The sequence below is a fragment of the Chenopodium album genome, chromosome 16, assembly GCF_948465745.1.
Source record: "Chenopodium album chromosome 16, dcCheAlbu1.1, whole genome shotgun sequence".
NCBI classification, from domain to species: Eukaryota; Viridiplantae; Streptophyta; class Magnoliopsida; order Caryophyllales; family Amaranthaceae; genus Chenopodium; species Chenopodium album.
The window spans coordinates 36,264,566-36,288,350 of NC_137849.1; the positions used below are offsets into that span (position 1 = coordinate 36,264,566).

At 35.0% G+C, this 23,785-nt stretch overlaps 1 protein-coding gene across 1 annotated transcript; it reads right to left on the reverse strand.

Moving 5' to 3' along the window:
• Nucleotides 1-468: 468 nt before the first annotated feature.
• LOC145586424 (exocyst complex component SEC5A-like) lies at nucleotides 469-22,530 on the reverse strand. Its single transcript, XM_081643264.1, has 21 exons — nucleotides 21,872-22,530; nucleotides 18,569-18,726; nucleotides 16,744-16,835; nucleotides 16,245-16,439; nucleotides 16,007-16,134; nucleotides 15,754-15,912; nucleotides 13,082-13,186; nucleotides 10,703-10,777; nucleotides 9,854-9,991; nucleotides 9,577-9,753; nucleotides 8,783-8,923; nucleotides 6,046-6,172; nucleotides 5,751-5,961; nucleotides 4,652-4,767; nucleotides 4,207-4,441; nucleotides 3,775-3,868; nucleotides 3,611-3,688; nucleotides 3,472-3,528; nucleotides 3,059-3,208; nucleotides 1,300-1,515; nucleotides 469-861 (listed from the first exon to the last, which is right to left on the reverse strand). The coding sequence occupies exons 1-21, from the start codon at nucleotides 22,277-22,279 to the stop codon at nucleotides 640-642; spliced, it is 3,282 nt and encodes a 1,093-aa protein (XP_081499390.1). The 5' UTR covers nucleotides 22,280-22,530; the 3' UTR covers nucleotides 469-639.
• Between the last annotated feature and the right edge of the window lie 1,255 nt (nucleotides 22,531-23,785).

The following is a 23,785-nucleotide window of genomic DNA, read 5'->3' on the forward strand; positions in this document are numbered from 1 at the left end:
AGGACATGATTTTCATCAGTGAGTTTAGGGAAAAACAATCCATAGACAAGTAATATGTACTATAAAAAGTAATAGTTCGGCGAGGTGAACCAGTAAGGTAGCAACTAGTGTACTATGTAATTGTGTAAACCCCTATATATCTGGGAGGCTGGGAAACCTTTCAAGGTAGAGTAGACAAAGGGCTTAGCCATATAGCTGAAAGGACTACAGCCAAACAAAAACGAGGAAAGAAAAAATTATTGTAGGAGAATAAGAACAAAACCGCCAGACATAAAATTCTCTTGCCCTGAGAAACTGGACTAATCTGTTTCAAGATCTTACAAAAAAAGGTGAAAGGATAGTTTGGAGCTGATTTATAGTAATTATTGGAAACACCCAAGAATACAAAGACATCATTATCAAATCGTAACATATGCGTAGGATTATAATAAATTCTTAAGGTACATCAAAAAGAGAAGAGTTGAGAAGAATGATAATACGGAATTTTATTAGCACACTATAGTGTAACAATTAAATCGCATTCTTTCAGCTACACTAACTTAAATACAGCAATTACACAAAGAAATGAGAGCAAAACTGAGCAAAAAATGGAGATGGATTGAGAAACAGAATAGACACACGCTAAAATAAAAAGCTACCTCATCTACGTCGATGTTTAGAGATACTAGGGGAGCTAACTACTTGTGCCCCTTTGTAATTTTTGCTTGGAGAATCCAGTGACCCCCTGAAGGAAGCATAAGCAGATTTTGCAGACTCTGGTACAGAGTCCAGTGGAAGAGATTCAGCAAAGCATGCCGTGTTTATACGTGTTCTCTCAAGTTCCGCTTCAAGAAGCTCTGAGCTGCATTGTTGTGCAAGTGCCTACAGTAGGGGGGAGGGAAATTTATATGCTTAGATGAATGGCAATTTCAAGATAAAAAACACAATAAGAATTACAACTCATACATTTTATTGATAAGATCCTAATCCACCACCCTAAAGAGACAAAATAAATATATACGATAGGTTGCATTAGTGGCATACTTCAAATACAGAGAACGGAAAATAAAAATCTACTTCAATTAGACCAACTTACCCATCTAATGTATTTTGTCAAATGTCTGTAAATTTTAGAGTGGCTCTTCTCTGTTATAATTATAAACTAAACTAAAATTTACATCACTTTCCGTGGATGTGTGTGTGTGTGTGCTGAATATCCCATCAAAACACAGCAATCAAAGTTGCTTGTCACCACATCAAAATTAAAAAGTACAGTAGTAAAAATGAAAAGAAAAGAAAAAAAGATAAAAATATACTCACAATCAGATCATCTGGTGACACACTAACTCCCTGCTGTCTCTCATCTGCAAGAGCATCTTCTCCCCCTCTTGTTGATCTGCGATGATGCCCAGGATTCTCAACCACCTCTGTCACACTTTCAGTAGCTTTTTCCAGCAGCATCCCTTGAAGTGATTTTAGAGATTCTCTCGCATCATTTGTAAAGTAGGGATTTAGTACTGTCTCGAAATATTCAAGCTGCATAGAACCAAAAGTAAATTGCCTACGTCAACTTATGAGCATGTAATCTTCAAGCTATAAAGAAACTACGGAATTAGGAAATACAAGTATGAACTAACACAGAACCAATTGAAGTGATAACAGACATTTACTTTATGCAGCTTTCATTTATTTTTATCATCACCTTCAGCTACCATACGACTTAGTCACATAAATAACCACCTCAGTTTTCACAGAATTATCAATGAGTAATTTCCAACTATAATGAGAGCGTCATCTCCTGTGATAAAAGGAAAGTCAACTCACTTAAACTCCACTACCCTCTATCTGGTGAGAAAACTCTACTTACATGTAGTAATGTTATAATGCATCCAGTTATACTGATCTACTACATGAAATAATGTCATCTCCAATGAAATAATTTCAGCAATACAGCAGAAAGAGCCTCTTTGTAGGCAATGGCACCCAACTCCAATACAACAGGCAGGGGCCTACTTAGTCATTGGGGTAAATTATATATTGATATAGGATGGTGTGAATCACTTGTGTATTGTCTTACAATTTAATTTAAAAATTGGGGAAAATACCAATACCCGACATGATGTGATATTAGGAAGAAGATAAAAGACAAGCAAGACCATCATCACACAGAAAGTAAAGTAAGAATGCTTGTAATCCTTAATACTCCCTCTGTCCCATATTAGTTTATTACATTTCTTTTTCATTTGTCCCTAATTAATTTTTACACTTTCTTTTTAGACTATAGTTTTATATGATCTCTTTCCACTACCATAACAATAGGTTCTACTCTCTAACATTCAAAAAAATTTATTCCTCTATCTTCTATCACATCTACCTATTCAATAAAATTATATTCCACTATCTCCATTCACATCTTACTTTACAATAGAATAGTGATTGATGACCAAACAACTTATCAACCAAAACTATGTGCCATGATAAGTGTAAAATCTAATCTGGGATGGAGGGGGTAACGTTTACCAAGTCAGTGAGACACTGAGATATATATTATCCACATTAAGATATTTTCACAGAGACATATTACATGTTCTTGAGCCCCTGAGTGTTTCAGAAGACTAGCATCACACAGAAGTACAGAAGAAATGCGTAATCCTTGATTAACATTTGCCAAGCCACCAAGATAAATTAAAGATTTGCCAAGCCACCAAGATACATTTTATTTTCATCAAGAAATTTCAGTTTTGGAAAAAGTTGTATGGAAGAATGCCCATTTTTTTTTATAGATTAATATAGTGCTCCTTGTTAAGAGAAATTATGAACTAAGTAACAGATAGAGAAGCATTCCCAAGCCTGGCAAAGGAATATGTTCTGAGCTTATTTGGGATAATTGTAGTTTTCTTGGCGATTATCAAGCTTCCTAATATTTTTTAGGCTTAGTTGTTTAATCTTGCAAATCATTTTGGCACATTTTGATGACTTCTTTCTCATACAAGATTATACTGTTCACTTACAGGAGTACATAAAATGTACACTGCAGCACTGCTAGAAACGCAGACTTAGGAGCTACAGAGCCACATACCTCAAGCATAAGCTGACAGAAACCATTTGAATCCACCGACTTAAATTCTTTGCTTTCATATTCATGGAAGATACTCAAAAGAGTATCAATCAAACCTTCAACAAGAACACCAAGTGTCTTGTCTAGAAGGGGCTTAGCTCCAGCAAAGACCTGCACCAAAGGAACCAATTCAAAATTAAACGAAGTATACATGTAAAAGATGACAAGTGGATCAAGGAGATTATTTAACAATTATTAGAGGTGAAGAGGTTGACAACATGTTAATATGTTGTCTATTAAGCATATTCAGAGAAATTACATTAGATGGTTAAAAAGATATAAAATACCATTGTCCCTTAAATAGACAACTAAGCACAAAGACTCAGAGCTCCACAAAATGGTATCTGATGGAATAGCTGAAGCTATTAATTTACCTCTGCATGCACAGCTACCAGGGTGTGCAACAGCTCTACAGCAGCATCACGTACACCCTGCATACATGTATGTCATTAGATATGTTAAAACCCATTTGAGGAGAATATTAGATAGTTAATGAGTTGTTTAGCATCTAACTTTGACTGAAGGAGCTGAACCCCATTGAACTCCAGCATCTAATAAGTAGCTCATTGCAGCAGTCCTGATCATGTTTGCCTGATAAAATTAACATGTATGTTAAAAAAATGCCAGCAGATGAATTAGGGGATCGATCAGAAGATTTTACCATGAAGACAGGTTACCTTGGCAAAAGTATACTGTTCCAGGACTTTATCTTCAAGAGCAGAAAAAGCCATTACCAAATCAACTTTATCAGAGTCCTCTTCATCTTTCTCCCTGCAATAGTGAAGTCGAGGATAAATGATCTAGCTGTTTGCAAACATTGACATCCAATGAAAAATTGAAAGAGCCAAAAAAAAAAAAGATGCCACGATATGACCTAGAAAAACTGCAGGGCACTTTTACATACTCTAATCAGAAGAGTGGGCTTTTATTGGACCGTTCAAAAGTTATGAAAAGGCATGGAAGGGTTGTTTGTTGCATTTAAGGCAATATTGCAATAAGTAAAATTATATAATAAGGAACATAATACATTTGTTAAGTAAATATAATGGAATAAAGTGAGAAACTACTTTGAAAGCAAGCACAACAAGATACAAGTAAAAATTACTAACCGAGAATGTGACCATATATGTTTGTATTTATTATAAAGTTCATAACAAAGTTCATCTTTACAATATCCGACATTGCTCAAGACCATCAGCAACTGCTGGTGCGGATCAACAACACTTCCAGGCATAAGATCTAAAGACTTTTCTGAGTTTTCAAAAGAATGTCCGTTGGGTAAATACGAACTTTCTCTGTTAGATCTACTTTGCGTCAACTCAGTTCCAATACGTTCAAGATGCCCTACAAGATCCAATAACATGCAAATTTCATTATCTAAACTGAAGCACATTTTTTGAAAACATTATTGACGGGCATAAATCAAGGGGTCAATAATATAACTAGTCATCCTACTATTTTTCTTTCTACAATAGGTTCTTTTTTTTTTTTTTTTTTAAAGAGGGGGGTGGGGGGTGGTTTAAGAGCAGCAAGATCTCCTTTGTTTCACATTACCAGCAAAATCCAGGAAGCAATTCAAAGCGGATAATCTAACAGATTCTTGAATTTCATGAAAAGGAATAAAGACATCCTCTGTCTTTGCTGCCTCGCTCTTTAATGTCTGAAGCATCCTGAAATTATAGCACAAGTTCAATGTTACGAACAAAAAAAGAGTCCCTAGATTACTGTTCCTAAAAAAATAGATATAACTCAAAATGCAAGTTAATCAAAAGGAAAAAAGAAATGAAATAACCAATATTCTGATAAAAGGGTAAATGCTCCAGAAACAAATCCTAGAAAAAAAAAAAAAAAAAAAAAAAAAAAATTGGGCATCCAAAAAACAAAACTTCCTTTCTTAGTTAATGGTGGATATAAAGGGTTAGCCAATGCAAAACAAGTGCCAATAGGTAAACAAAATGCTCTCTTTGCACTTGCTTCAAAGGTGGCATCCTATGTCATTCCCTAATGCTTTTGCAATATTCATGAAATAGACATATAAATATTCCAAAAGGAGATAGACTCAAATAAGTTCACCAATTATACACCTTACACAGATATCCACAGCATTTTCTACCAAAAAGTGTCTCACATATTTCCTATACTTTGGAATGGACAAATGGTGCTCATCTGCCCTTATCAGCTTATGTTGTACAAAGTATAACAAGAACAGCGAGAGTAACATAAGGACATAAGTCACATAACAAAACCTATCTGAATTGATTGAATGTTACCTACAAGAAGCAATGATCTCATTGTGTATTAATGTATTTATCATTAGGTGGGTTTCCAAAGGTCCAGGAGGTCCAACTGTACACAAGCTTAACTTTGGTCACTTTAAGACAAAAGAGGCTATAGAGACAAAACTACATGCAAACTCCCCAGAGTCTGATTCCATTAATAAATATACAATGTCATGGAAGTGGGGAAAAAATGCTACACTTTAAAGAATTGATAGGTCCCAAATTCTAAGTACATCTACATCCAAACAGATTACAGAACATGTACTTAAAACTTATCATTTTAAATAATTATTTCATTTCCTGGTTGTAGTTGCAATTGCTTGCATTTCAGGTTCAGAGTTCATAAGAATGAAAAGGTATACACTTGTACTTACTGGCTGACTTGATTTAATGCTGATATCATAATCGACCGGAATGCTAGAGGCAAGTAAGAGATCCTGTATGGAGATTTATTTCTTTCAATTATTGAGACTGCGACCCATGTTTCATCTCTTGACAAGTCTTCAATAGTAGTCCTCATCCATGAACAAAGCCTCATAATATAAGTCTTTGAAACTTCTGCATGAACAGCTCTGAGCGCCATAACTGTCAAAATAAAGAGCAAACAATGAGAATTGCTTGATTAACAAATGCAGCAGGTGGATTACAAAAAGAAAGTGCGTAAGATACCAATTATAGCAGGGGCTGATTCTTTGACTTCTAAAACCTGGCAAGCTTTAGATACTTCTTTTATGGAGTCGCACATATATGGCTGAAGGATATTCGACTCTTCAAATTCACGAAATGTGTCGAGCACCTGCATTATGGTAAAAACGATAAGGACTTACACAAAAGATCACCATTACGCAAACCGTTGGCTTTAAAGAGTAATGACAGATCAATCTATGACTCTATGTTATTTATTTCAAAGTCCAGAAAAATCAATTGCAAGGGTAAAATAATTTAGATCAGCCCTGTTCCTACCATCAAAGAAGCTAATATGTGGTTAGAATGGGAAGGTGGAGTCATGCATAAAGGACAACTAAGGTTTCATAAGATTCTAATAAAAAATACTTTAAGAAATGTGAAAACTTCTGCACTTCCTATTATTATTTTCATGAGATAGCTTCAACATCTTCCACAATCATAGAGTGAAACCATCCGATACATAATTATACGTACTCCACTCCATGTTACTTGTAAAACTAAGAGTTTCACAGCTGCCAATGCACAACCTAAACCATTAATACCTTTGGCTGATTGTTTTGGTAAAAATTGAGACGAATCCAACAAGATCCCACATGACAATGTTTTTCTTCCATTTAAACCACAATATGACGTAATAGGAGAGAGAGTATGAATAGTGCCAAAATCCTAATGTTGCAACTAAAATGGAGCGGAGGAAGTATAAGTAGATCTATAGGGCTACCAAAAAAAAGGGTGAATGGGGTGATTCAAAAAATCAAAAGAAAAAATCACAAAATGAAATGAAGTGATTGTATGGCAGTAAGTAATAACGTCCACACCCATTCTTTCTAATGCCTTTTAAATTAACCTTTGCTTTAGGCCAATTACCCACCATAACAAGTAGAGCCCATAAATAAAACCTCATGTTCTACACTTAGACCAGTCAGCATTTTAAAGTATAGGTTAACAATCCCCAGCCTTCTCTCTGATATATCCAGCCAAAGGGAGAAAGTATTGAATAGAAGAGAGAAGAGTAAAGGTGAATTAGAAGGAACAATAAATATAAGAGAATAGAAGAAATTGTCGAGCAGAAAGAATTAACACAAAACTCAAGAAGGTTTCTCCTCCATCAAGAACGAAAGTGAAAAGCAACCAAGAAGTATAAAGAAGAGAGAGAGACTGATCGGGATTTTCAGATATAAGCTTTTTTTTTTTTTTAAAAAAAAAAGGAACCAAGAAGTATAAAGAAGTTAAAGACTTAAAGGAATAAGCTTTTTCAGATACAAGGTTGTAAAATTCCAATTAGAAGGTTTTATAAGGATAACTATATACAAAGGAAGCGACTCAAGGTACGTAAACCAGAAAACTGATTCCTAGCTAATCACGTTTAGATTTCGGAAAAAATTTGTTGGTGGCTAGAGCTTTCAGTCATCAGTTAGCAATTCACAAGAGCACTGAATATGTTTTTAATTGAATGTCTAACCATAAGAAAGCTCATACACCACCACAGATAAGATCAATGCAATCTTTCAGCGAAAGTGCCCAATTAATTGGATACAGAGCTTTCTTTTTCCTTCACTGTGGTAGCTGTTATATACTTATATATGGTACTGACTTTTTGTCTTAGAGGAAAGCTATGGACTCTTGTTTCATTATTGGGTAATACACTGGCGAGCTGGTTTGGTTTGCGGAGTTAAAACAATCTTAAGGAGCTTAGGCATGAATTTATGTCTGGTTCATTGGTTTGAGTGCTTTTGGTAAGTCCATCATGATTTATCTTTTGTGTTAAGGTTAATGAGATATTACAATTTACAAGACCATGTGATCTAAGCTTTTATGCAGTCATGAACTCATGATGCTTTTCCAAATTTTTATTGTGTCTGATGTCAAGCGTAATAGGCATACCTTATTGTATTTTATTTTATTTTTTCTTTTCCTTTTTTTTTTTTAATTTTTTTTTCTCAACTTAAATGTTTAATTTTTACTAGAAAATCCTGGGAAAACAGTCTAATTCAGCCATCATTCCAGCCTTAGTTTTAAAAGGCGCGAGGTTCAAAGAGTCCTCGGAGCTATAGACGTTAAAGTGCCTAAAACCTCCAAATTCATTTCAAGACCAAAAATTGTACCTGAAGCTACATAGCATTTGTATTATAAAGAAAAAAAAAAAAAAAAAGACAGAATATAGAAAGCAGATTTAAAAAAAAAAAAAAGAGAAAACATTGAATAAAATAAAACATAAAGATCCGAGAAAATAGAGAAGCAAAAAATAAAGCAGAAAAGGGGAAAAAGAAAAGAAATGGTATAGGAGTCGGCGAGTTGCAGAGAAGAAAGCGGAAGAACAAACAAAAAAAAAAGGAAAAAAAGAGAAGAAAGAAGACAGGTGATTTCGTGGTGACAACTGTTGGTTGTGTAGGTTGACTAACAGTTCCCAGTCTTCCCACTCCTCTTCAATGCTAGGGTTTATAATTTACAATTGAATAAGGGATTAAGTGTTTTTTCTCTCCTCTTGCATAATTACATGACCGCTGGGGTTTTCTAAAAAGGCGTGCAGTTTTTTTTCTTTTTTTTTTTTTTTTTTAAAAAAAAATAAAAAATAAAAAATCTGTGACAACTTTGACAAGTCAGCAGCAGCCAGAGCCTTAAACCATTAACTGACAAAGGCGCAGCGGTAGTGGCAATTAGCGGTAGTGTCTAATCAAGTACAAAAATGTTGAGGTCAGAAGGGTTAGAGAAGGCATACCTTATCCTCGTAGAGAGATATTGTACTACGCATCATTCCGGAAACTTCATCAAGAGAATGACTCGAGTATTTCGCATCACCAAATTTTTCGTCATTCTTATTTGAGGTAGTGGCATTGGATTCGGTAGCAACATGGGAAGACTGGAATAAAATCATAAACACTAATTCAATCCAAGGTGGTAATTGGCCACACTTAAAACTGATTTTAACCAGTACATTAAAAAAAAATAAAAAATAAAAAATAAAATAAAATAAAATAAAATCGATGTCCTGCTGTGAAACAGCCTTCAATTCTTGCATGTGCAAATATGATTTTATAACTAGTCCTTTGGTATGTGGGACAGCCAGAAGTCTTATAGGTACCCTTATAAGAACAAATTTTCTTTTCCCAAAAAGGCCTATATATGGTTTGATCCAATTTATATACAATATAACATATACACAAACAAGCAGAAAGACATAATGCTCGATTGTGATCCCACCTAAAAAAATAAAAGAAACAAGGAACAAACACATGCTCATTAAAAATAAATATACTATCTTGATCTTGGACTCCTACACTATATGAAAGGCATATAAGGAAACAACTAGCTTTATAACTCCATTCAGAAGTACCTCATTGACTTAAAAAGGTAGCCAAAATGAAAATTACACGAACCTACAATAGACCCAAACATAATTAGCATGGAAGAGAATGGCTAAGTTATTAACATGTATATATAACTCCTCCCTCCCCTGCACACACACACACACCAAAAGTAATTCCCATTAGAGAGAAGGAAACTTGGGTGTACCTTCGCAAATTTTCCACTGAAAACTGAAAGTGCTATTTTCCAGAAGGCTGGTAAGTAATGAATAAGAACAGATGTTAGCTTCTGGATGTACTTTTTTTTCAAAGCATCAACCTCTTCCCCAGTCAATTCCACTGAAAGAGCGTCTCCAGCAAGGTCGGTGTTACCATTTGTGTCTGGCTGATATGAAAAAGGTTAAATGGTTATACATTATAGCACATCAAGTGCATTTTTTGTTCTTTGCAAAGATGCAGTTTGACAGAATCAAGATTCAACTCACAGATTGACTAGGTCCCTGCAGTATCTGTTTCCACTTGGCATCAGAGGCAGCACGTTCACGTATATCATTTTGCAATGCATCAAGCCTTGCTTCATAGTCATAGGTGCACTTTTCAAGCAAACCTCTGATTCTTTGGTTCTGCAATGTTGGCCTTAACATTATAAGTTAAACTAGATTTCAACCTAAAAGTTAAATAAGCAAACTAAACAATCCCAACCTTGGGGAAAGATCAAAATGCTCAGAGACTTGCATCTTACCAATTATGACTAGTTTAGAGGCTGTTACCAAAAGACTCACAGTGAAAGAATTCACGGAAAAGAGCAATAAAAAGAGGAAGGAATGATTTAAAGAATATTAATCACACAGTTTCCAGATAATTTAGTAAATTCACAGCACACTAACAGTTTATTTGGATAAAAAAACAAAAAGGGGGAAGGAATAGAAGGGGAGGGGAAACTAATGAATTTTTTTTCCAAATCTCTCCATTGTTGGAGAGATCAATTTCTTACAATTTAATCCCTCTATTTCTCTCCCCTCCAATTCCCTTCTATCCTCATTTGTTATCCAAATGAAAGAAATCCAATCCCTCCATGTCCCTTCCCTTCCTTTCCTTCCACTTCCCTTCCCTTCCCTTCATTTCCTTCAATCCAAACACACTCTAAAAGGCCCAAAGTTGGATAAGAAAGCAAACAGCAACAAATTTTAAACACAACAAATGAATAAATTGTTATTCAGTAGATTATAGCATCGTTTAAACTTTAGAATGAACAATAAAGCATAGGATGAATTATGGAAGCAAATAGCATAGCATTGGTACATTAGACATCATGAGATTGTAGTGTATCTAACCTGCAAGTTCAGATAATGCCACACAGGATCTGATTCAGGTTCTAGCTCCAAAAGCAGCCTCACAGTGTTTTCAAGCTACAAGAAGCAATAAAAGTTGACCATTTAGCATTATCAGACTAACATTAAGGTGAAGAGTATCAGAGTACAGATATTTGGAAAAATTAACGAAACTTACAGAGAGAAATAATTAATTAAAAAAAAAAAAAAAAAACCCCACAAAATCACATTCCAATATACAAATTACTACCTTGTCAAGTTGTCGGCTTGTCACAACAATAATAGGTATTGGTAAAAAATACAAAGAACCTAGCAGCTCAGTTAATCAGGAGCGGAGAACTACAGATACAGCTTCACCAATATGGGTAAATGCCATATTCAGTCCTGAAGATGCTATACGGGTTCAGATGGAAGAGGTGTATGGGGTCTTATATGCAAGGATTACTCACCTACCAGTCTACCACAATGTACACAAAAAGGCAAAAGAATTATGAACAGAACCTCACAGGATTTATTCCTTCAGGTATATTTACGAAATTCCCATACTCATTAGAGACACCATATATGAAATGTGTTTCAACTCCTTCCAAGTCCTGCTCATGAATTAAACAACCACACCTGCTAGTGAGCGTAATCCATCCAAAGAACAAAATATCTAATCCTTGATACTCAAGAGTTGGAAGACCCTCAGACAACATGAGTTCATTTCAGAATAATCAATTAAATTCTTCCTTAAAACTTAAATTCAAGAAAACAAGTTACTTATTCCAGACATCATCAAAACACATCAAATGATAACCAAGAAGCTTTTTTTAGAAACTATTCACAGTTCATAAACCCTCTCTCTATGTTACTTGGACTCAGGTATACATGTCCAATACGGATACGTGTCCAAGCGTCCGACTCGGCTATTTTGTGAAAAATTCCATGATTTTGAACTAAAAGTGAAGTGTCCAAGTGTCATTCCCATGTCCGAGTGTCGAGGGTCCAACATGGCTACGTGAAGTGAAATGAAGAGTCATAGCCTCCTCTGGTATTGAGTTCTATTTACTTTCCTCTTTTGTGTTCTCACTCACTTTTACTTTATTCCTCTTATGGGAACCTTTTCATTCATCATTTTATCATCTCCTACACCACCTTGTGAGACCCCATTACATCAAATAATCCCTGTTTGTCTACATCACTACTTGTAGAAATGAAAGTACCCACATGGGTGGGTAGTCCCTCTCCCAAGTTCTCCTATAATTGCTAGTTTCTGTTGCTAGTTGCTACTATAAATCTATAATTGCATAGGAGTACTAATTTTGATCACATCTTTCTAAGAAAATTTAAAATTATTTTATATAATGTATTTTGTAATTACATTAGTCTCCACGACTATTATTAAAACAATATGTATATATTACAAATAGATTACTAAAGGGTGTTGCGATTGGTGGAGGATTGCAGCAAGTATGATGCCAAAATCTATGGGGCTCCTGGGAAGAGAAGGAAAAGAAGTCCTAAAATCTGGTCTCCCCCTCCTGAGGATTTTGTAAAGGTTAATTGTGATGCGTGTCTTCGAGATGAGGGCTGGGTGGGACTTGGGGCAGTGGTGCGTAATGGTGAACGTGAGGTTCTGTGTGCGGGAACTCGCAGATCTAGGGGTATCTGGCCTGTGGAAATAACAGAATGCAAGGCGGTTGTTTTTGGTATCCAACTTACTCGCAGATATGGGTTCAACAGGATTGTGGTGGAGTCTGATAGCCAGATTGTCATCACCAGATAGTCGAAGGCTAGTACTTTCTTTTCAGACTTAGACTCTATCCTTGATGATGTAATGTTTATTTGTAAAGATCTTGAATATGTTTCTTGGTCTCACATTCGCCCATCATCTAGCTAGGATTATCCTGTTTGGGTTGGAGCAAGTTTGGGAGAATTGTTGTCCCCCTTCCATTGCCTCTTATGTACTCATGTATAAGCTTTCTATGCCTTAAAATATTGATCTTCCAGCGTTTCTCAAAAAAAAAAAAAAAAAAAAAAAAATGAAAGTCAAACTACTGCAATTATAATCAATAACAAATTTTTAAAAGTTTACTAAAGATAAATGAATACTAATGTAATTTACAAGGTTACTTCCAAACTGTTGGTTAAGATCGCTGCCTAGTAGATCTGCCAAATATTAACCTAGCTTGAAACTTACATTACCAGATCTAAAATATACCTAACTCGCCAGAATGACAGGTCTCGCAGAAAATGCATGCGACTAGAAAGTGTAATCATGACCTTTCCAGTCCAAAGGTTCAACACTTGTCAACAGAAGCTAATGAACTATGGAATTTTCCAAAAAAAACTAGCAGAAATAAGTGAGGGTCATGACTTTGAATAAAAGTGTAAACTTACATCTGTTAAATCTATCTGTGGATCTTCCATAGTTTTGTACAGTGTTCCCTTGAACTCATGCATCACTTTTTCGACCTCCTCGAGTACACGTTTCAATATTCCAATCTGAAAATAAATCATAATCACATGGCTTATTAAGTTGAACTAAAAAAAAAAAATAGCATGCAGAAGACATGCTTTAAAGTCAGTCATCAGCTGGAAGTTCTCCGCAACACAAACTATTGTACGTACTCAAAGGAACAGTAAATATAATGTAGGCAAACATATAGATCAAAACAAAGCAGTCCAATACGTATAGGGAGTTCCTGTGATGAATATTGAACTTGACATTCCGAAAAATGCCGACAATAATGTAAATTTTTAAATATATCCACGGCATCTGTGAGATGCTATAATTTTACAATATCAGCCACTATGCTAAGTCTTTTTTTACACTGGTCCACATATAAGTTTAGAATCGCATAATTTCATCATTATCAGTTATTTAGAACCTCTTACCTTTTATATAAAATAACAAAAATAAGTTTCTAAAGTTATACTTCCTACACTCTCTTTTACCATTTGGGGTAAGACTCTTACCAATACATATCATTCACCATAAACATCTTTAATTATCTTTTCGTAAAAATTATAATGAGACGAATCTATCAAGATCCCACATGACTACATTATTCCTCAATTAAATCACAATATGTGGACAAAGGAAAGTGCGTGCATTGTATAAAAGATTAAAAGTCCAAATGGTGCAAGTATAAAAGAACAAAGAGATTAATAGGATGAAAACCTTCCAAAATTCTTTAACTGCAATAATAAAGAATTTATTTAAGAAAATAAATAAAATTCACGCCATGCTGGCTGGCAAAGTGCATCATAAAACCTACAAGATGATGCTTCCAAAAATGTAAGAATGTCACAGTCTAGCATAGAGGATTTCCACCCCCTCCCCCCGCTCCAATGAAAGGAATTTTTTTTAAAAAAATTTGTGATTATTTAATATATCTACAAAGAGACAAAATGTTGCAAATGAATCTCAATTTTAAAGAGCAAAGGTGTCTATAGCCATAATAACAATTGATAGGAAGAGTATAAGGTAATGTTTTTTTAACCTAATATAAGGTTTTTAGTTATAAATTATAGGGAAATTATAATTGGTACACCATTGGGCTTTTATCAATGATACACCTGCTAAAGTTTTAATTATCAGCAGTACACCTATACTTTCAACTAATTAATTACAGTAAACATTATGTTAATTAAACGTTAGTAATAGGTTAATTACTTTCAATTTTAACCAATTTTAACTCTCTCCTTTTTTTTCCCTCCTTAATTTCCCTCCTATATTCAAAGTAATCCACACACCTTTGTCATCATAATATAAATGAAGCCCCCTCATTTTCTCTGATTTATGCAGCTTCTTTGGCTTTTTTTTTTTTTTAATTAACTCTATTATGCTTTACCCTCAATATATCAATACAAGCGACCATTATATCTCTTCCACATCAAACTATGAAATAAAGGAGGGTGGCTTTGTATATATATATATAATGACATGGTTCATGGGTGGGTTACTTTAAATATAGGAGGGAAATTAAGAAGGGGATTGGTCAAAATTACAAGTCATTAACCTATTACTAATGTTTAATTAACGAAATGCTTACTGTAGTTAATTAGATGAAAGTATATGTGTACTGCTGATAATTAAAACTTAAGCAGGTGTATCGTTGATAAAAGCCAAAACTTGGGGTGTAACAATGATAATTTCCCTAAATTATACTAGCTTTATTATTGTCTACTATATCCTTGTCTAGTTTGGTTTGGTTTGATCTATCTCCAGGTTTGACTGAAAAGTTTTCGTATGCTAATTTACATAAAATTATTATTATCAAGTGGGATTTTATTTGATGTCCTAATTTGTATTTTCTAGAATCTAGATAGCTAAGTCCGTAACTTTAATTAATATACAATATTCCATATATTTGGCAATAAGTAAGCATAAATAAAAAGGTCCGTTTTCATATGAATTTTTGTGGCTTGATTGTAAAAATAAACATCAGTATGTTCCTGAACAAATAATATATTGTCAAATTCCATATATTTGGCAGTATTTACACACACATACATAGATAAAACAAATAATAAAACCACTTCTCACATTTTACACACTATCTATCTTTTTTTTTCTTTGTTCTGAGATCAAAAAGAAACTAGCAGCAAGAGGCACACATCATAACTAGATAAAAAAAGATGCCCACTAAAGAGAAACCAATGTTACTTGGACTCGGATAAAGTGTCAAATTAGACACGGGTGTCCAAGCATCGGACTCGCCCATTTTCTTGAAAAAAGTTGTGTTTTTAGTTAAAAATGAAGTGTCCCAAGTGTCGGTGTCGGTGTCCGACACGTGTCGTGTCGACACGGACACGTGATGTAAATGAAAGAGTCCGAGTAACATAGAGAGAAACCATACATAGAGAAAATTTCCGGTACATTTTTCAACAATTAGACACTATGCACTAAACTTAAAAAAAAAAATAATAATAAAAAATAAAAAAAAAATTATTATAAAATTAATAATCAACAAAAACCATGTCACAAGATAAGCTTATTTTTTTAGACAGCAGAGTCAACAGGATCCAAAAATCACAAAGTAGAAAAAACGCAACTGTTAACATACATGAGATGGCAGCGCAATTGACTTTGCCTTCTTATACTCCCTAACCGCCAAATCATGTTCACCATTGCTGATACTAGCACGAATTGTACTAGGCAAGTTGAAGAGTGTGCGAAACCTCTGGAGCATTCCTTGAACAGACCTGATCTTCTCTGCTTGAGCCTGACATGCATAAATGCACATAAAGATCAATATGGCTCAGTGGCTCACGATGTGAATGAGAACATTTCAAACTAACAACATTCCTCATACTAACCTGCCTCTCAAACAGGGGCTCAAAAGCACAGGTAGCTTGTGAACTCACTCCTTGAATGATGTTATATAGGTGCATAGTCCCAGCACCCTCTGGGTCTTCTTCAATTCGTTTCAGCTTTGATTCAATATCTACTCAAAAATTTCCGCTGATAATTAGGCAATTGCAAAGCTAATACTACTTATGAATCAAATTGGGCAGCAATAATAGATAAAACAATCAGAATCCTGCACTAACATACCATCAATGGTTGTCTTGCATGAGACAAAACAATCAAAATTTTCCTTCACCAAATTTTTTCTCTGCTGAGTGCGGCCTTTAAGGTCTGTTTTAATAGCGTGAGCACCAGCCTCCAGATCAGCTGCACTTGTATCTTGGTGAATCCGAGAAAGGAATAACTTCGCATCAAATTTCTCTGAAAAATACGCCAGCTTTTCTGCAAAAAATCCAATAATCGTGAGGACACCTTAAATGTTATTCCCATGTAAACAGCCTATAAAAGAACATTTTTTTTAAAAAAAAAAACACATATATAGAAAGCCCCTAGGAGGCTAGGAGTACAAAAAGGAAGATAACTCAGTGCAGGTTATCATTGGTTAACTAGACCTTATTAAAGAATTTTGGAAATTATTAACAATCAAGGATATCGCATGAATCCAAATGTCACTTGGAAGTATGCTGAATTAATTCAATAAACTATAAATGCCTCCTCAAACAACAAGTCGAAATAAGATAGATACCACGAAGATCATTATTAATATTATCTCTTTCTCTCGAAGGAGAGCTGTCCGAAGTATCTGTTATAAGCTTCAATGTTCTGTTGTCTATTATCCTGCAAAAATGAAAAAAACTCGGGTTAGTATAGAGGGTTGTGAGGGAGGTCACCAGAGGAAGAATTGTGGAGTGGAGGGCTGCTGTAGAAGAGGAAGGGGGAAGGAAGAGATTATAGAAAATTATAGCCTAAGAGAATGTAACATGGGTCTCATATAATGCAGTTCTAGACAGTTTCTGTTATGTGGTAGCAGAACTTGACATTTCAAACAACCGATAACAAATTCAATAAGAATTGTTGCTGGTGATAATTGGTTATAAAAGACAAACACAATGACAATGAACTCGCAAAAACCCCACAAGTGACTTACACTCTTTCTTTTTTTACCTAGATCTTTTTATCTAACTTCGAACTTCCCATTTGGGGTTGGGGGGGGGGGGGGGGGGGGGGCAGTGGCGTATCCAGACATTCCAAAGAGTGGGTTCGGAGTTGTTAAAAAAATGAGTGAAAAATATATTAATTAAGATTCAATATATAACTTTAAATTTCATCGTACAAATGGATTACACTTAGAAAAATGAAGGAAAACATAAAAACGTTTTTCGAGGTTTCATACTTTGTTAGCATGTAAAAACACATCATCATCACTAACTCTAGGAAATAAGTCTCTCTCAAGACAAGTAACTAAAGTATTATTCAAGCAGGTTTCCCGACATGTTAGTTTCATGAAAAACTCTGAACTCATGGTGAAAACAAAAAAATCCAGAGTCAAAATTAACATCAAGGAAAATTCATATGATTATTAATTTATCCATAAGCAAGGACTGAATTCTAGCAGTCTAGTTTTTAATATAGTACATCAATAATACAACAAAATCAATCAAGTATCAAACGAAAATCTCTAAACAATCTAACATTTTAAGTTCAAACTCTAAAAACTCAATATTACACCCAAAAAAAAAAAAAAAAAAAAAAAAGAACTACATAGTATGTAAATTAGAAGTATATATCAATTATTAGTTACAATAATCCAACAAGTAAAATTATAACTCCACAATCAATCACCCAATTATATACTGTACTTATCAAATTAGCAATTCACAATTATCAATTTTTAAAAAGTTAACTTATGTACTGGGTTGATGGAAGGGTTTAGGAATTTGGGGGAAAATGGGGATGAAGAGAGAGAAAGTTTGAGGGTAGGCCCAGTACTCCAGTAGCCCCAATGGAATTGACTAAATGTTCCAAAAAAAATAAAAGTGAGGCTTTGTGGAATACTGGACTAGAACCTTTGATCTCCTACAATCCAATAGTTTGAGTTGCGCTTGCAAATGTTAAACAAATAACACCAATTATTAGTTTTAAACTTTTTTCAAAAAATCAGTGGGTTCAATGAACCCATCCTGTATCCACCCCTAGGGTGGGGGGGGGGGGTGGTATGCACTTATCTAGGTGATATGTAATTCCAACACTTTTAGTTTTGCACTATTCAGTTATTAACTTTGACCAATTTATTTATACTAATTTATTGAAAGCAAATCCATAAAAAGGTATGTTATCGAATTAGTTCAATTGAACACTTCTATAATAACAACTTTTTCTATTTTTTTTATTTATAGAAAATTAAAAATATTAGTGGTCAAAATTGTTCATTGGAAAGCATGCTAGTCAAAGCAGTGGGGGTGGGGGTGTTAGATAAGCAACAACAATCAGCATCACCAAAAGAGCATAAGCAATTACTAAGTGTAAGAAAACGTGAAAAGATTCTGAACATGACAGTCAAGAAAGATTACCCTAATCCTAGAGGATCAATACACTCCATGCCTCGTGGAAACGACTGTAAATTTGCCAGGCCCTTTTTGCCCAATGCTGAAGGCTTATGCTCAACTTTCGGAACCACTGGTACTGGTACTGCTCTAGCCTCACGCATCTCTCGAACTCTACGAGCAAGCTGACAAACAAATATCATTATTTTCATGATGACTGTCCAAAGTCTTTAACAGAACATAATACACTACCAACTGCTAGAATAATTGTCAGGAAACATAACAAGACAACAATCATATACAAAAACAGCATGCTTCATCAACCTAAAGAATAGATCTGACTCATCTGAGTCACAAGCACACAGCCCAAATGTACCAAGACAGAATAACAGAATAGAAAATTAACACATTGCAGAGGCAAAGTATCATTTTTAGAATAAGAAAAGGTTTGACCTAGGTTTCAAATGTACATAGCTTCTCTACCCCCTCCCCCCCCCCCCCCCCCCCAATGGACATATACTTCATGCCTTGTCTTATTTCTATTACCTCTTTTAACCATTTGCCTAGAGATTTTAAAAATAGAAGAACACCACCAAAACATAATTTTCTTTGTCAATAATGTATACTTCATATTTTTAATATGATAGGAAATATAAACATTGCGCTTTTCTTTTTTGTTGTTGTTAGAATTAATATTGTAGTCCTCTTCAGAGGAGAAAAAAAAAAAAAAAAAAAAAAAAAAAAAAAAGAGAGAAAGAGAGAGAGCATGAATTGAATTTGATCAGAGTTTGGATGCAGTTTAAAGAAGAGATTCACATGCTCCCTAGTCCACGTAGCCACATCTTGTTCGGAATCCAATGACAATAATAATGTTTGAAGAAAGTGATACACAACTCACACAAGGATGCACATAAGAGGCAAGAGAAAAAAGTGAGAGAGATGATGAGCTAAGAAGATAAAATGAAAGTGTCAAATGAAGATGCTTGCCAGGATTATGAGCACAAGTGAAATCACAAAAATTAAGGATGAGCACAATAACTCTTAATAATAGAGGCCAATATAATGTCAAGTAGAACCACAATTGAGTGCAACAATGAAGATTGGAATAATGCAGAACAGTTAATTATGAATCCACAGACGGGATATAGGAAACAAGAATCTTAATCTAACTTGGGTTAAATAACAAACACCTCAACAGTTATTTTTTATGATATATTGATCCACCAGGTCTCCCAAAGTAGACACTAGACAAGTAATATTTTGGAACTGTCCAAATCTTAAGACACATGGCAAATTCAAGCCAAAAGAAGAATAATATAGGTGTGCGAATGCATTCCCGTGAAAAGAAATTTGGTGGAGACAGTTGAGAGAAATTAAGGCTTATATTAACTACACTTGTGTTCAAGTATTGACAATGATACTCGATAACCATATCCGAGTCTATATAATAAGTCAGGTTCTAAAGCCCAACACTAACATGAACCCTAGCCGATTACAAAAGACACACCAGAGAAAGAAAGAAAACAATGTCACCCCGGGATAGAGGATAGAGAAAAGGAGTGATGAGAAAACAATATTATTATAGTAGTAAATTTGTCATATACTCATATGCTGAAAGGGGGTGGGTGGAGCTCTCTCTCTCTCTCTCTCTCTCTCTCTCTCTCTCTCTCTCTCTCACGGCCTATACATGCAATAGTGAACAACTGCGTTTCTCTCTCCTCGATTTATGGCTTATATGTGGCTTACACAAGCACCCGTATCCAACAGTTTTTCTCTCTCAATTTTTGGCTTGCATTCAAGTGCATCATGCATTCATGCCAAATCCTTGGTTTCTGGCTTACACAAGCAATGGTGTCCAAGTGCATTTCCTTCTCCTCACTGTCTAGCTTACAAAAGTAGTTGTGTCCGAGTGCATTTCTCTCTCCTCACTTAATGACTTATTGACTTACTTGTTACGTCTGACTCCAATTTGACAGAACTAACCTAGATTTGTACTAAAGTTAGGGTCGTGCATGTCAGCACGAGTATGAAAAGCTATCTACCGAGTCCAATTAACATTGATAGAGGAAATTGGTCACATAATAAGCACAAGAGACAAAAAACAACAGTAATATAAATCAAATTATCAATCCCCATTATAAATATTCTTCAGCAGTTTAATATATGATGCAATTAATCAGATTTTAAGCAAACTCACCACAAGCTAATAGCCAAACACCATGATTACAATATGTCAGAATTTGAGGCTAAGAGCCAACAACGCTGCACGCCACTCAACTGCATTTCATATATTACTATACAAGTGTTGTGGAGAAAAAGACAAATTCCCTAGTAAAATAGAAAAATGTTCATAAAGGCAAACATATAAGACCACATTCCGTCCTTGAAGGTTTCAATGGTATACCTTGAGGTTTAGTGAGCATACAGCAAGGTACCTTAGTATGTCAATCATATCTCACTGGCAACATAGAGAGGAAGTAGCAAATTTTCCTAATTCTGGCAACTCTGCAGATAACCCCCTTAATTTTAGAGGGAGCAATTTAGCTTCGTAAATTCACGCCATATTTCAATGTGCCTTCCGCTATTTATCTAATTTTTTGGGTATATTGTCACCAGGGAAGAAACATGACCTTATTGGATTGTGATAAACTCTGATAAAATTATGGAGATAAGTGGATAAACTCTGACATATACATAGTATGGTTAATAAGAATCTTCATAAAGTAACATAAGTTTCAAAGGAGATAAGACATACAGAATCCGCTTGCTGCCAATCATTAAAAATTTCATTTTAGGAGGGAGGGTGCTAGAGTGTTCTGACTTGCAACCTAAGTTAGCAACCCTGAATTTCTACTAATGTCATCCAGTTCTTCGTTTTTGACATCCCTAAATAAGACAAAAAAACGTTTCGCTAACTTCCTTGTCATGTTCTAAACAAAATTTCTTATCAACATTAATATTTCAAAAGAACAATTTGCTTTCCTTGAAATATAGCCAATCAAAGAGTGTTATAAGGATTTCAATATTGCTAAAATCAACAAAAGTTCCATTATTCACACTTCATTAAGCATAACCCGAGTTGTTGATCACATTCGATATTATGTCCCATTCCGAATTCCAATCACTACTCAGTTACACTATCAGAGTTTCAGAAAATTCCATAACTTGGCATAACAGCAAGATCACACATCGTGGCAATCACATTAACACTCAACACAAATCAACAAAACGAAAAGAACCCAAAAATTCCCAAATCATAAAACAGCTAAAAAAACACAATTAAACCCAAAATTAGCAAATGCAGCATCAAATCAAAGCTGAAAAACCTACCTCAGACTCATCCACACGCTTCCAGCTATCAGGCTCACCACCAGCCCACTGCGAATCGGCGTCATCCTTAGAAGCTTTAGCTCTACTCCTCCCCTTCCCACCACCACCACCACCTCCGCCGCCATAAGTAGACGCCTTCGACGACTCCTCATCACCCGAAGAAATACTCAACATCTCAACCTCAGAATCATCATCTTCATCCATAGACTTGGTATAATTCCTTTGTCTAGGGTTAGGGTTTTTACTCGCCGACAACGACCCTTTATTCGACGGCGGTTGGACGTAATTCGCAACAGGTTTGGACGATTTTGATGGGGGTTTCTGGTAATTGGAGTCTCGTTCAGCTTGTTCCTTCAATGCCATCTGAAGGAGCTCATCTTCGTCGAGATCTTCGCTGTCGGTCGACATTGAAGCTTGTTCTGCGCGTTAATGGAGGAATTGAGTAGAGGAAATTGGTAGATCTGGTGTTGCAGAGGTTGAGGAAGATGATGAAGAAGGATGATTTTTGGGTGTTGATTGATTAATAAAAATGGAGGAGAATTGAGGGAAAGTTCAAAGGTGGAGGAGAGAGAAGATTAGAAGAAATAAATTTGGAAAGGAAATTGTATTGTCTAATTGTAAATGCCACGTTTTTTACTCCTTTTGCCACGGTGGCATAATTGAAATACGTATTTTCTATTTTTTTTTTTTTTTAATATTGGAGTACTTACGATGATCAAGATGATAGGTGGGTATAATTTTGCGAATTTCGCACTATATATGTATAATTTTGCGGATTTCGCACTATATATGTCTCAGTTGAAGTGGATATGGCCCATATGGGTATGATTTAGATGGATAATAGACGTGTATGGATATTAAAAGTCATACTCGCCATGAGTAGTGGGGATCAGGGGTGAAGCCAGGAATTTAGGAATCGAGGGGCCGATTCTTATATAAATTAAGAGCTATTAGGAAAAAAAAATGCAATTATTAGAAATTTTTAAATATCATTGTCAAAACTTGATCATCCCATATGTATATAGGTTTTTTAAGAAAAAAATACTAATGAAAAAATGTTATTATAATAAAAAGTTAGTTGGAAAAATAGGAAAGAAATGGCTTTAAGAAGAAGTAGAAGAGACCACATTATTTTCATATGTATATATTTAAAAAAAAATCAAAATCAAAATATATACATTTAAAATGATAGAAGGTAAAAAGCCAAAAAAAAAAAAAAAACTATAGATGAAGAATTGATCCCATGACAAGAAAACATTATTATGTCCTCCTCAAACCAACTAAACAACCCAACTTTACTATTATTTTGAGCTAACATTTATATTTATCTATAACTAGGTTGACATGATGGGCCAGGGAGGCCGGGCCTCCACCAGCCCCTCCCGTACCTCTGCCCCTGGTGGGGATGGTGGTTTTGATTATGCCTTGACCAACTCGATATCCACCTACCAACTCTTCATATCGACTCTTGTGTCTAATTTTCACTTTGTATTCATGACTATCTAAATATTTTTAAAATTAAGGAAATTTTGCATAAAACCACCTTTTAAATCTTTTTTTTTTGCAAAAAACCACCTTTTAAAAAAAATGGGTAATTAACCACCTATTTACAAAAAAAATGTTGCCAATTATCACCTAGTATCGGAAAAGAAGAGTTGACCCATTACTCCGGCGCTGATCCCGGTCACGTGCTTAACACGTGACCTTAAATGACCCTCTCTATTTCTCTCTCCCCTCATAAGTCACAAACATACTCACCTGAATAAATGGAGGCCAGCCAACAATAATCACCGTCGTCACAACCACCAGTGTAACACCCTATAAATTCCTTTCTTTTAAAATACCTGTTTTGCCCTGTTTAAAACTCAAAATAGGAAAATCTAAGACATTACCGCCACCGTGAAAACGGCTAAG

Coding starts and splice junctions, on each gene's coding strand:
- LOC145586424 (XM_081643264.1), bottom strand. CDS start 22,279: ATGTCGACCGACAGCGAAGATCTCGACGAAGATGAGCTCCTTCAGATG. Junction 16,440..16,743: donor TATTAATAATGATCTTCGTG/GTATCTATCTTA, acceptor GATTTTTTGCAG/AAAAGCTGGCGTATTTTTCA. Junction 3,689..3,774: donor AACAGTATACTTTTGCCAAG/GTAACCTGTCTT, acceptor TAATTTTATCAG/GCAAACATGATCAGGACTGC.